Here is a 15,554-nt window from a genome sequence, read left to right on the forward strand (position 1 = left end):
GGCTTGTAAATTGCAGTATATTTGGACTTAAAGGATGTGATGGATAAATTGATGATGTCATCATACACCACGCCACTTGGCAAAGTCATCTAAAGACGACTAGAGAATTCTTTGGGAGAGTCAGTGAAGCAAAGTTGACGATCAATTTATAAAAAAGTGCATTTTGTAAAGCTTGTGTTACTTTTTAGGTCATGATGTGGGACAGGGTCAAGTAAAACCCATTGATGCTAACGTCGAATCAATCTCTGAATTTCCAGTTCAAACCAACAAAAGACAACTTAACTATTTTTTGGTATGGCTGGATATTACAGAAAAGAAAATTTTGTTCATATTTTTTTTGCTAAACCCTTAACCAAAAAGTCAAAATTTATCTGGGATGAGAAATGTCAAACATCATTTGAAAATTTGAAAGCCATGTTTAAGACTGAACCAGTTCTTTTGGCACAGAATTTTGAAAAACACTTTCAAGTTAGCTGTAGATGCTAGTGATATTGGTGCTTGAGGGGTATTGCTACAAGAAGACAACTCCGGAATTAATCATCCTGTCTGTTATTTTTCAAAAAAGTTCAATAAACATCAGAGTAATTACTCTACTATTGCAAAAGTGTGTCTAACTCCTATTTTGGCTATTTAGCACTTTGAGGTGTATTTAAGTGCAGCCATGTATCCTACTGTTGTCTGCAGTGACCACATTCCTCTCACTTTCATTAACAAAATGAAAAACAAAAATCAGACATTGTTGAAATGTAGTCTTTACTCCAAGAGTATAACTTGGATATTGTTCATATCAAGGGCAGAGACAACATTATACCAGCTGCCATATCCAGGAGGAATTGATCAAAGGGTTCTACATTAAAAAGTAATGTTATTTAGTATATAATGGGTGTGCTATAATTGTAAATATGATATGTTGAAGGATTCCATTTCTTTTTCATGCATTATGTATGCTTCGTTTGTGTTATGTTGTTTGATCAATCTTTTTCTTCAGGTGGAGTGGTGTTATGTATATAAGATTCCTCCTTTAAATTTTATTGATTTATAAATGTTTACTGACCTTGTTTTGAGACATTAGCTATTACTCGGGATCGGGAGGTCGAAGGTTCGAGCCCCATGGGGAGCGTTCGTCCGGGGGATATTTGTCATGGGACTCATTCCGAAGAGGCCGGTTCGTGAGCCGCAAGCTAGTTAAATGAATGGTTACCGACTTCTATCCGCCTGGCGCCTGGCATAGGGATAGGAGTTGGGAGGTAATTGGTACGCACAATAAAGGTGTCTCATAAGCTAAATTGGCTGGCCTTTTCAATAGGGGTGACACTATAGTAAACAAGACCTTTACCTTTACCTTTTTATCTAAATAAGTTCTTTTAATTTCTATTGTGTTCCAGAATATCTTACCTTAATACTGATAAACAGTGTATAACAATTATTTTTAGAAAAAAATGTCCTTGATTTATCCAGAATGTTCTTTTTATTATTAGTGTTACATGGAAATTCTGGAACCTTCCATGATACATTAAATAGGCATAGCATGTACAATAAGACAAGATCTTATAGAACTTAGATTGTAGATATTAATGAAACTTTCCTGTATAAAACATAATGTTTGATATTTTGAAGGATTATTTGAAAAATTTACTAAAAATTGTGGATTTGTAAAATTATCTTTGAAGAGAGGAATTATAATTTTTGGATAACACTAAAGTAACCTTTGAACTGTGTGAAACATGAATTTATTTTGATTGGATATAAATTTGCCCTGGACAGGATTTGGACTATTTTCACATATTACTGAATTTTACGACTTTTTGACATTTTTGAAGGTATTTAAATTGTTACCTTAATCAAACTAGGAATTTCTCAAATTTAGGAAATGGGTTCAAATGCTTTTGGTTGGTGTAAAAACTGCTATAAATTATAAGTCATAAATTTATATGTCGCTATAACACACAAATGACCTTTTTCAAATCTGTTGCAAAATTACAGATGAAATATGGAAGTTTTATACTAGGGAGTCAATATATAAATAAATAAAACTTTACCATTTTTCTATGGTTGATTTTCAAAACTCAAACTCATTTTAGTTTATACTAATTTGGTTTAAATCGATTATGACGAAAGCTTCAAGCTTATTGGAACCACTCTCGAGTCCGCTTTCTTGAAAAAACCAGTATTGGTGTCATATGAGAGATATTGGTCGTTACCCCAGTAGGGCTTGAACCCACGTCTACTGGATTGAGGGGCCGACACTATATCCACTAGACCACCGCTCTGGTCTATACAAATATTTCTATATATTTCAAAATGAGTAAAGAGGTGAAATAGAAATATTTGTATACGTCCTGTAATGTTCTTCCTTTTAGAGTTGTGTACGTTGTTTTTTGTTGTTGTGTAACTATTACCCATCTGTAAACTTACGTTTGCCAATCAGAAATTATACTTCCTTTTGCGACTGTCTGTGAAGTGGAACGTAATGTATTCATATACAAGTATTCTATTGCGCATCAATACAGACAATAATAAACCAGTTAAAGTATTCAAGGGTTAGACATTACAAAATTGATATAGATCCAGGACTTAATATAAAACAGTATTCATTTCTGATACAAAATTGTTCGTCATAATACCGACGATGGACATGCAACATATGTTTGCAATAATATTCATCCACTTTGCTGTGACAGATTCTTCTCCAGGTAAGTTAATTTTAATACAATAAGTTATTCTTCCTTTAGAAAAAATATTTCGTTTTGATTACCATTATCCAATTTACATACTGGTATATGTAGAACGGAAATCCCATGCGATCGGAAAAAAAAGATTAATTGCGACATACGCTAAACTCTTAAACAATGTCTGAAAGTTAAAAAAAAAGAATTGTCACCAGTCCGTATTTAGCGACAAGACCGATCTATGAGGTCATCAAAATGGCGGCCAAGTTTGAAAACTTAACTGAACTTAAAAATCAAAATGTAATACTAGTATATTAGCTTTGTTATTTCATCCTGGTATATTTGTTGTAAATGTAATACAGATATTGGAGTATATAAACAATCAAATGTTGTGAAAAAATCAATATATATCTTACCCAAGCCACTCAATTTCATAAGATTAGTTTTTTTTAGAATATATTTATTGTACATGCTATGCCATTAACATGTTGAAATATCATTATTTTCCAACTGTGTTGTAGCATTTTATTTCTGCTTTAAACTATCTGAGAGTATTGTACACATGTTAACATTGTAGTTATTTTTAATTTATTCTAAACCAACTTGCTGGTCCAGCAGTCGTATCGTGTTGACTGCACAGTGATTGTAATCATCCGCACTTAACAGGAATAATAAGCATTCCTGAACATAAGCCCCTACCTTTCTTACACTCTAGTGTTTCGTTCATGTGGGATACTTTTATGTTTGATAGAAGCCTTTCAAAATTAAGGGCTCGTAAATATTGTAGGATCTAAAAGTTTTACTAAACAGTATTGGTGTCACTAAACATTAACATTTCTGTAGTGACCGTGAATTCCATTATCCGTCTTTTTAAAATCTGTTGGCCATTGAGAGAAAAAAACTTTTCGTGATGGGTATCACGAGTGGGTGATGAAATATTTGCCATTGTCTGGAAATCTGATTTAACTCTTAAAGGTGCTGGGATAGTTTTATCAATGGTCAAGGGCTGGCAAACAAAATTTTATAACATTTTTGAATTTTCAGAAGAGACCTCTTGCCATCACAAGTGTCTTCCTTTAAATCATATTTTTCAACAGCAAAGAACGTATAGCGACCTTTCACACAGTTTCTTGGAATATAGACATCCTTATTAGAGAACGGTTAATGTATATCATTAAAAGCTATCAGATATTCTGATGGGCTAAAACTCTCGAGTGGCCTACACACATATCCCGTATAAGAAGTCTTTTAGTTCTTTGCTCTTTAATGTTGAATGTCTTCGTACACCGACTGCAACTTGTAAAATGCTATTCGTAGTTATCACTATGAATATTTGTAATAGATTTGTGTATGTTTGCATACGTGTACCTGTCAGGTACATGTGATTACGTGAAGTGTTTAGGGGCGTATCTGGATGATTTTGAACTGTACGCCAGATATGAGCAGCATAATAGCTACAAACCAAGCAGAAATGTTTGCGTATGTGGGGTAGGTGAGGGAGGGGGTCTCCATTTCCCGGTGGATTAGGTTTTTGGGGGCCTCCCCTCGAAAATGTTGACAAATGTTCGGTAATAGATGCGTTCTTTTGCTTTATGATATATTTTGTTTGTCACATTTGTACTACATATTACAAAGATAATCATTAAAATCCATAGTTTATTACACCGCGCATGCTTACTGGCAGGGACCGTGATATTGTCTAAAATTGCAACTGAAGCAGCCTCGGATACTTATGTAATTTTACTCTGGAGAGTGTGTGCTTCAATAGTTCGATCGCTCTGGCACGATACTTAGCCCGTACTAGTCTTCATTAATAATTTTATTTAAGACTTTAAAATGTTTAATGTCTCTTTTGCAGATTCTTCATTGAATTCATTCGATACAACGATAAATAATATATAATTAATATGTTGAAAAGTCAGTTCTGTGAATTGCTCTGTACAATACACTCCAGGACAAAACATCTTAAAATCAACAGTGACAGTAGATATATAGTTACGTTTCAATATATTTGCGTTACTGAAACACTTTGATATATTTTATTGTGCAACTGCCAAGGCCCACGCAGGCAGATTGTGTATCGCCAAAAAGGACATAACAATGTGTCTAGCAGAGTAACCGCACATAAACTGTTACCTGATCCCAACTGCTACAGGTGTGAACAAATTGTATATTCGAACCGTGAGCAAAGCTGTTATTATCATTATTTGTTATTTAATATCTTCCACAATTATAAAGATTGCATACTTATTAGGCAATGAATGGAACGTTAACGCACACATTAAGGATGTATTAGCTTTTTTGTTGTTTGCAATCTCTCCTATGTTTAATTTCAATGCATGACTTTTGCATCCTAGTTTCGACAGGTATTTTATAAATAGATCTACCCACACATTGGAAATATTTTAAGTTTTCTAACGCAAAACGTAACTTTTTTCTAGGTACTGTAAACAACATCTAATATTTGCAAACGCAACTGCGTAAATTGCTAAGTGGTATTTCGGTATCCAGATTTGAATATAGATTAATAAACTGAATTGCAAACATGAAAAAGTCCCCAATACACGCCAAGAGTGTTATATTTAGCGTGACTTTTTCTTCCTCAACATGAGCTGATGCTGCTGCTCTCTTTGTTTACCAATAAAACACATGCCATTTGAAATTTGAACAGCAGGGTAAGACGGTGTCCTGTTTTTGTGCTACCAAATTTTCCGATATGCCCAAAGTGAGTACATCGAGGTTTAATGGACATACATAGTATTATGTTGGAATGTTTGTAGAAGCGATCGCTCGGTCGTTGCCGTAGAAACTTGCATGTAAAATAGATTTGTTGTGCACCGACACAAATTAAGGTCATATGGTAATTTGCTAGCTTTGATGGTGGAGAAAGATCCCAAGTGCCCCTCCGTGCATTATTTCATAATGGGCGGCCACCTAGGTAGAACTACCGACCTTCCGTAAGCCAACTGGATGGCTTCCTCACATGATCATGATGATATGCACAATAGAATATTTTTATTTTAAACCTGTTGCACAGTACTACGCGTAAACTGAGTAATTGTTCATATTTTAAAATGTAAAAATCGTGCTTTGAGATATTGTAGCTAATATTCGCTCGTATTTTTTTAACATTTGTATGTTCGAAATCCCACACGAGATGTTTATTTTATAAAACGAGTAAGATATTAAACTGGTTTTGTAGTCAACTCATTGCTTTATCCAAGTACCAGTTTATGGCATTAGTTATGTCCAAAGGAGGCATCCGGGGTCTTCTTCCCAACATTAAAGACTGTTAAAAGCTGATTAGTTCTTTTGAGACACAAACACGAACTTGTAAAATATTGCAAGTTTACTTTAATTGATCATCTTATATAAAACTTTCTGAACATTCAAGGGTTTACCTGCATATTTTTCATGGCAGTATACACTAGCTTCACTTGCATTGTTCGAATGTTTCTACTTTTATTTCTCATTTTGCAAAACTTACTACTGGTTTTCTTTCAGAAACCTGCAACAACATAATCGTGTCCAAACGAAACTACTTTTCCCACGACTTGTACCCATGGGACTATTTTGTTTGGTATAATACAACATTCTGGGGCGGTTATGAGCTAATTGCGTCGAAAGATAACATAAGTCCTCACTGCTGGAACCCTTACTTTGATTACCTTTTTTTGGTACTAACAGGTAGTGTGTATACTGTTGTCGCAATAAATTTGATTAAAATAATACACAGATATATTTGAATTATCGTACTGTTTTTAGCTTACTATTACATGTATATAGCATGTGAAATTTTACCACTTTTTAAAATGAGGTCTTTGATGAACCACTCATGTTTCCATTGGATACGACTGTTTTCAACACTATAACGCATTTACCATTATTTTCATAGCTAACATTTTCCTCTTTTATTCAGACAAACACCCCGATAAATCAGAAATAAGTGCTGCAAAACAGAGCTTACAAGCATGCCTGATGAACCAAACTGGACACTGCTATGTAAATCATACTGTCGAAGTCATGAACTGCGATGGGCACATGCTGTATAGATTTTGGGGCGAATTACAATTTTATTTTATCCACAATGTCTACATCTGCTTTGGTAAATATATTCAATGTCTTTCATTAGTAGTGTTACTGAAATATTGAAAACACACAAACACGCATGCACGCACGCACGCATGTACACACGCGCGCACACACATATCAAACAAAAGAAAAAATATGCAAAGCGCATATATCAGAGAAAAAAATGACGGTAAAGCTTTCATCGAGTTTACAGATGTATTGTCAGAAGCTATAAACATAGAATTTTTTTTGAAACCAGTTGCGGCTCAATATTCATTTTTAATTTTGATTTAAATTCTTGTTTGATTCTGACATTGTATAGTAATAAAGAGAAAATATCGCATCATGAACTCAAAGCTTGGCTTATTTCGAATTTTCTCGGTTCCACGTAGTTAAATGTATGTGTCATATAATTATATTGTAATGTACGTTTAAAACCAATTAAAATGCGAATGCTGAAAATAATTTATTGTTCATGTATCTTATTCATATACATTCTACAGTTAAATACATATACAAAAGTAACATCAATAGCATACGTATATTGCATCTCTATATTAGAATTATAAGACACTTGTTCCTTTATCTGTTCAATTCCACCTCGGTGTCTTAGTGTTTGTTTTTATCTACGCATGTGTTTGTGTGTGCGTGTGTGCGTGCATGTGTGTGTGTGTGTGTGTGTGTGTGTGTGTGTGAACAAGTTATACGCCCATTTTGAAAAACGGACATATTATGTGTTAGTACGTCCGGAATCACTGGTCATTTCAATAACAAGAGAGTCACAATGACCCTGAATCGCTCTCCTGAGTAATATAAGGTACATGTTTCAAAATGTCAAACTGATGCTAAAATATTAAAAATGTAGGTCAGTAAGTCACATTCATGTTCACTGAAAGTCAGTTTTAAGATCGGTCTGCAAAACAGTATGTCATTCAAATTTCAAGGCTGTATCTAAAAAATACAAGAAAGAAGGTCAAAGTCACGGTCAAGTGACCCCTAATCACTTGGGGTCATCAGGTAATTATAATTAAACAGTCTAGGAAATATGACCAGATATTTTTTGAAGTATTTTACTATATAAGAAATAAGTGACCCTCGGGCCCACCCAGATTCCCTCCAAAAACGTATATTTACTATTTCTTGTATGTCTCCTAACATCACGTTCCACCATCCACTTAGAACGCACGCTTACACACTTTGCACACCCGTATATATTAGTGGAAACCTGTTTCAAAATGATTTCATAGATAGTTTCCTAACGTGATCATATACCAAAAATATGCAGTCAAGCTTTGTAACTCGGTTTGGCGATCTGGGGCTATCATGGTCTTTAAGTGCCGTGTAATGGCCGTAAAATATCTCAGCATATTTGGACTGTATTTTCTAGTCCTTTCGGATCATAGAGTCTATTTAATGAGACAATTTAATATAGTTCCTTTTAAGCCAGTACTATGAGTGTGAGGGGTACAACATATTTCATTTCCCCTCACTAACAGATTTAGTCAAACCGAGTCTACTGTATTGGCTTGTTGCGTTCTATACTACCGAAACAAATCCAGTAGATGTTATCTTTTACTACCTTTTACCACAAACGTCGTACAATGGAATTGCTTTTCTGTACTTACCTGTCAGTTATAATTATATTAAGCTAATGAAATCATAATCTAAACCTAGGGGAATAATCTGTTTATAGAGAGTTTGTCAATCCTAATCCTGCCTATTTTATATCAATGCAATGGAAAAGTAAACTATATCTATGTTAAGATTTAAATGCTTTGCAGGATTACACAGTCATGCATCTAACAGTCCTGAAATAATTTTCTTTGATTTTCTCATATGTCTAGATATCTTTAGCATACTTTCACGCATATGTGTGGGTAGCAGGGATTAATTTCTTTAAGCTTTTTCAACATATTTTTCACTGACCGCTCCAAGGCGTCTTCCCACTGTGTTCGTGTGTGTGTGTGTGTGTGTGTGTGCGTGTGCGTGTGCGTGTTGGTAGTGTGCATATTTGCGTGTTGTGAGATTCGCTTTGGGGAGGTTGTTTTGTTTTGGAATATGGCATTCCCGTTTGATATCTATGTTGTTTTGTTTACCTTGTGAAATTCTGTGGGTTTGATTTAAAAAACATCGTCTGTTTGTTGACAAATATCACCACGAAAATGGAACACTTTCCCCAAGACATTAACTGATTTGTCAAAAATATTAAAAAAAAAGCTATGATAGATTTTTTTTAAATATTAGTATTTAGCTGTCTATGTCTCACAAAAACATTAAAATAAATTTAAGATCTGTTAAAAAAAAACTATGACAGAATATTTTAACCATATCCTACACTCTCTTTAGTAACATTATCTTATAATTGTAGCTGAGATAAAAGAAACAAAGCCACAACAATTGTTATTTTTACGTTATTTTTCTTGGAAACCATGATTAATTATTGCATTTTTTGTTGATTGCAGACAGGATATATGATGACAGTAAGTAGGTTTTCAAATATACTAGTCAAATTTGATAGAAGTTGATCTCATCGTAAAAATGTTAAGTCATCAGGTGCCATTAATTAGTCATTTCTATCTCTTAACAATTTCTACATAAATAAACTATCAAAACGACTCCTGGCCTAGTTCCAAAATCTATACGTATTTCCAAATTACTGTTTGGTGTCGCATGGAGAATACTTCAAATTCCAATACTGTAAAGAAACCTAAACTGAATAAATTTATAAATTCTTAATTGTGTACTTCTATATAATAAGGCAAAACTTTATATTTTAAGCCTGTAAAAATCTGGCTTTGCCGTTACCAGCTGGACCGGTGAATAACAGTGTCAGTATCGTACAGATAAATTGGGGTGACCTTGAACTAGGATGGTATGATAGTGTCTATGGCGGCAAGAACTATACAATACCCTTGATTAAAGATGTTAATAGTGTTTCAGAAATGTGCTATGGTAAACATAATGCTGGAATATATATACAAGGTAATTTATATTAATTCAAAAGTTAAAATGCATATCCAAATATGGTGTTTTGGCTCGTTATAAATTTCAAAATCATTTAAAGAAACTTTTAAGAAATACAATTCACATTCTGATTTAAAAATAAATGATGTGTCGATTTGTCTTTCGTTACCCTAGCGGCACTGCATCCGAGTGAGGGAGGCCACAGGTTCCATTCCCATCCGCGTCATACCAAAGACGTGAAGAAATGTACCAGAAGCTTCCATGCTTGTCGCTCAGCATTAAAAGAGAAACGGGCTTCTGTTTTGTCACACCATCATGGCGATGGATTCCATCAAGAATGGGGTGTTGAGAGTGATTAATATAAGTAGTAGAACTTGTCTCACAATCGACTTAAAATAAATTAGTATAAACATATTTGTTTTTTGTACTTTTCTGTAATGCTCCAAATATTTGTATACACATTGCAGGAAAACAACCTGTGGATGTTGGTGAAACACCAGTTGGGATGAGGGTTTGCGTTTTATCGGATTATGATTACGACATGTATTATCAGGACAACGATTACAACAATTATCAGTACTACTGTGACTACCATGTCTTTATCAGGTCATGTAACGGAAAGCTGCAGCTGGATTTATCTTTGAGTATTTACCAGGAAGATGATATTTGCCTTGGTATGTAAACTTTTATTTTCTTTTTGTTATTCTTTGAACAAAGTTGTACAAAATTTGAATGATGCAAAAATGGCTATACATTTAATTTTATATGCATTTTAGACTTTATTGCTAATAATTATGTTTGTTTATTGCTTTTAGAATCGTGTTACCGCCGTAATGTGACTGAAAAGCCTAGCAAACTAATTTACATATATTCGATTTCTTTGTTATCATTTTAAGGTGTATATACGTCATAAATCAGAAATGAAATTTGCAAACCAAATTACATGTTTTAATATGCTGAAAGGTATGGTGTCATTTATCACATATGAAAAAAAAGTAATGACAGTGTCTAGTTTACTGCTTCGGCTGAAATAATTTTCAATTCAGAAGTTAAAATGAAATTACGTGTTATATTCGCATGTAACATATTCAAATATGAATGAATATTTGAATTCAAACATAGCTATAAAATAAATGTTCTTGAAGGTCTACTAGATCAAAATATCATTATTTGAAATGCGTACAAGTACTACAAATGTAAGATAAACTTATAAGTTTATTGTATTAACAGTGCTAAGCATTAGGATTAAAACAGTACAAGCTGTATGCATTTATAGCTGAAAACACAGTAAATTGTATGAACGTGAACAGCACTTAAAAACTGGAAGATTTTTGTTTAGCAGTCGACTGTTATTAATTGCATGCCATCTAATTATAAATGTACATGTATTTCTACATTAACAACTGATCTATATATCTAGTAAAGTTAAATATATTTGATGACGATTTTCTACGTTTTAAGTAAAATTATATAATGTTTATGGGAAATATAGCCGTTTGATATCTTTAAAACAAAATCGTTCGTATTTTTGAGTTTGTATTTAAGTAGATTAAGGTATGCAAGAAAATTGATATTAGGCTGAGCCTAGCTGTCGCCTAAGAAGCTATCATTGAGCTCAATATTACCGTTTGCGCATAAAAAAGATTGAACTATTTTTACATGTATCATCTTAGTTAACATTTTTAAAGCAACGGTAATTTACTTTTGAAATGAAATTAGGAAAACCTGCTCATAACAACTAAAGAAAAATACCATGAATTCCCTCATGTCACAATTGTTGGCCACGTTTCTGGTCCAGACTTCATAATTAGATATACTTATTTTTTTGTTGGATTTTTTTAGCGTCACTCCGACGCAATGAAAGGTCATATGGTGAGTATCCAGCTTTTGTTGGTGTGCATTATTTCATCACGGGCGTGCATCTGGATAAAACTACCTACATATCTTAAGCTATAATAAATGAATAATGGAGCTAGATATAAAGTCTACATATCAATATATTAAGAATATCGCCAGAAAGACTGAAATGTGTATGTTGCTTTTGAGAAGTTAATTTTCTTAGACTTTTGCATTTGAGAAATAGAAAATCTATGTAGTGAATATTCAAACCTCAAAGATATAGTAAAAAGTGGTTGTGCTGTATTTCTTTTTTACTTTGCATGTAAGGTTAGATCAAGAAACTTCATATAACTTCTTTTGAACAGTTCGAGCTGAAAATGTGAAAGTGATACCAGGAATTCGACACACTGTTCAAAATGTTGAACAGGAAGGGAAACTGATTAAGTTCTATAAACCATATTTGCAATACAGATGCTCATTTCAAATGACAGAGGCTGATATGTACAAAGTTAAATGGTAAGTGTTTACATTCACGACTATAAAATTAAATATCTTTTTGTATCACTGTCATAACAAAAAATATTTGTATTTTTGATGCAATAATAATGGGATACTTAGCATCGATTGTGATTAACACCCTTTGCATTTCATTATTGCTATAATTATCGTTGTTTTAGCTCACCTGAGCAATGCTCAGGTGGGTTTTTGTGATCGTTCGATGTCTTTCTGTCGTCTGTCTGTCGTCTGTCAACATTTAGCTTGTGTATGCGATAGAGGCTGTATTTTTCAACTGATCGTCATGAAATTTAGTCAGAATGATTACCTTGATAAAATCTAGACTGAGTTTGAAAATGGGTCATCTTGGGATCAAAAACTAGGTCACTAGGTCAAATCAAAGAAAAACATTGTGTATGCGATAGAGGCTAACTTTTTCAACTGATCTTCATGAAATATGGTCAGAATGATTACCTTGATAAAATTTAGGCCAAGTTTAAAAATGGGTCAACTGGGTCCAAAACTAGGTCAAATCAAAGAAAAAAATTGTGTATGCGATAGAGGCTGTATTTTTCAATTGATCTTCATGAATTTTGGTTAGAATGGTTACCTTGATAAAATCTAGACTGAGTTTGAAAACGGGTAATCTGGGATAAAAAACTAGGTCACTAGGTCAAATCAAAGGAAAACCTTGTGTATGCGATAGAGGCTGTATTTTTCAATTAATCTTCATGAATTTAAGTCAGAATGATTGCCTTAATGAAATCTAGGTTAAGATTGAATATGGGTTATCTGGGATCAAAAAGTAGGTCACTAGGTCAAATCAAAGGAAAAGCTTGTATATGCGACAGAGGCTGTATTTTTCAATTGATCTTCCTGAAATTAAGTCAAAATGATAACTTTAATAAAATCAAAGTCGAATTTGAAAATGGGTTATCTGGGGTCAAAAATTAGGTAACTAGGTCAAATCAAAGAAAAACATTGTGTATGCAATAGAGGCTATATTTTCCAGTTGATCTTCGTGGAATTAAGTCAGAATGTTTATCTTGATAAAATCTAGGTAAAATCTGAAAATGGGTTATCTAGGTTCAAAAAGTAGGTCAATAGGTCAAATCAACGAAAAATTTTGTGTATGCGATAGAGGCTGTATTTTTCAATTTTGGTCAGAATGATTGCCTTGATAAAATCTAGGTCAAGTTCGAATATAGGTCATCTAGGTCAAAAGTAGGTCACTAGGTCAAATCAAAGAAAAACCTTGTGTATAGTTTGATTATGGGTTATCTTGGATCAAAAAGTAGGTCACTATGTCAAATCAAAGAAAACCCCTCTGTATGCAATGAGGCTGTATTTTTCAATTGATCTTCATGAAATTTGGTCAGAATGATTCCTTTGATAAAATCTAGGTCAAGTTTGAATATAGGTCATCTAGGTCAAAAAGTAATTCACTAGGTCAAATCAAAGAAAAACCTTGTGTATGCGATAGAGGCTGTAATTTCCAATTGATCTTCATGAAATTTGGTCAGAATGATAGCCTTGATAAAATCTAAGTCAAGTTCAAATATGGGTCATCTGGGATCAAAACCTAGGTCACTAGGTTAAATCAAAGAAAATATTTATACTCAAGATTTTTGCTCCAGTTTTAATGATAATTGGTCAGAATATTTTTTTCCATGAAATCACCAAGTCAAACATGTTTACACTGTTATGGTGTGTTAAGGTGTGTTTCTCAGGTGAGCGACCTAGGACCATCTTTGCCCTCTTGTTTATGATAAGATTTGGGTATTTTATGATTGATCTCGGATAATAATAGTCACAGCTGGATCCCAGTACCACCCATCATATTATTGACAACAATTATAGGGAATCAAACCTTTTGTTGGAGACAGTACTGGATGTAAAATACTATGTACAAATAAGCCAGTCAGAAACGACCTCTGTAAATAGCGCCAACCAGAGTGCACCTCTGTAGACAGCACAGGCATGCAGAGGTATAAATAGTAGACAGAGGACAGTGAGCTCATTCTGTATGCAACGTTAGATGTAGACACATTAACAACAAAATTATTCCATATTACTCGACATAAAATAAGAACATGTACCATTCTTTGTCTTTTATTTATCTCATTGTTATACTGTTAAATGTTTTAAGATCATATAACACATTATGACGAACAAATGACTTAAAATACTTGATTTCTAAATTAATATATTCTACATCTGCTAAGGTAAATGCATCAATAGATCTGAGAAAAACATTGAAAAGTTAAGTTGGCATGTTTTTGGCCGCTCTATCTTCAAGTGAGAGGAGACCAGGCGCAAGCATGAGACAACACGCGATGCGATGCCCCCTAAAAACCGCAGACGGCACCCAGCACACGGACACACCCGAATGTATGACAGCAGACCTCAGCTCACCACGGTCCGCACCAAAACGATGCCACGAAGCAAGTCAAGAGCTGCTACCAAACACTCAGTGCTAGAAAGCTGTCTGATATATGTCTGTGCTAAAACAAGAACGACAATATTGGCATTATTGTCCACGAAAACGGCACGCGTTAAATATTCATGAGACAGCCCAATTCTTCAGCTAGTAAAACTAAAATACGGACTGACCGGGCCTACCACACAAAACACCAATGATGCACCCCAGACACACTTCACCTTGCAAGAAGCAACGCAACATAGGCACCACACAACATTATAATGAAGCATTACAGACAACGGAATGCAACCAGGGCCTCACCAGTACCATTGTGATGCATTACAGACACTTCATATCGCAAGAAACAACGCAACATGGGCATTACCAACATATAGTGAAGCACTACGGACAACGGAATGCAACTTGGGCCTCACCAGTACCATAGTGATACATTTACAGACACAACCTAGGTTTCGCCAATACTGTAATTATTCACTATAGAAGCTTCACTACGCAAAAAAGCAAAGCAACCTAGGCATCACCAGAACCTATAGTGGTGCACTACAACCACTTCACAAGCAAGCAACGCAACGCAACGCAATGCAATCTAGGACTCGCCAGTACTATAAGGACGAAATCTATGTGACCCGAAGCAACTTCAGGTCAACCAACCTTAAATAGCAAGGTGCATCTTTTGCAATGAACAACCTTTGGTGCACTGTTTAAGACAATAATGCCCTTGTGATAGGCCCGATAAAGGCAAACATAGCTTCACCAAACTGAGCGGACCGTGTCCATAACTGACAGACGACAACGCAAATTACACTGAACTGTTCCGAATAAATTCATCACACCAAACGCATAGATATTCTCTAGTTCGGCGTCTACCGTATAAATCGCCACAAAACAAACCCCCACCCGGTTATTGTTTAGCAATCTAATTAACTCGATATCTCGCCTGATCCCCTCAATTCAACATTATTTGAGCGACAGTCCTAACATTTAAGGTTAAATTACCGATTCATAAAAATTACAAAACACATAAATAACTGCCAGTGAGCCTTATCTTTTATCTAGAAGCTAAGATATAAATG

At 34.3% G+C, this 15,554-nt stretch overlaps 1 protein-coding gene across 2 annotated transcripts in view; it reads left to right on the forward strand.

Moving 5' to 3' along the window:
• LOC123542290 (uncharacterized) overlaps nt 1-15,554 on the forward strand; it is a 60,311-nt gene that overhangs the window by 4,434 nt on the left and 40,323 nt on the right. Inside the window, exons 1-7 of one of the 2 annotated variants that reach the window (XM_045328071.2) lie at nt 379-2,693; nt 6,174-6,356; nt 6,589-6,774; nt 9,203-9,220; nt 9,519-9,722; nt 10,172-10,378; nt 11,909-12,059. In XM_045328071.2, coding sequence (XP_045184006.2) covers nt 2,630-2,693; nt 6,174-6,356; nt 6,589-6,774; nt 9,203-9,220; nt 9,519-9,722; nt 10,172-10,378; nt 11,909-12,059 — 1,013 coding nt within the window. In that variant the 5' untranslated portion in view covers nt 379-2,629. Of the gene's footprint in view, nt 1-378; nt 2,694-6,173; nt 6,357-6,588; nt 6,775-9,202; nt 9,221-9,518; nt 9,723-10,171; nt 10,379-11,908; nt 12,060-15,554 lie in introns of those variants that run through there. The other variant, XM_053531589.1, reaches the window with a different exon arrangement.

This window comes from Mercenaria mercenaria, chromosome 19 (genome assembly GCF_021730395.1).
Source record: "Mercenaria mercenaria strain notata chromosome 19, MADL_Memer_1, whole genome shotgun sequence".
NCBI lineage: Eukaryota > Metazoa > Mollusca > Bivalvia > Venerida > Veneridae > Mercenaria > Mercenaria mercenaria.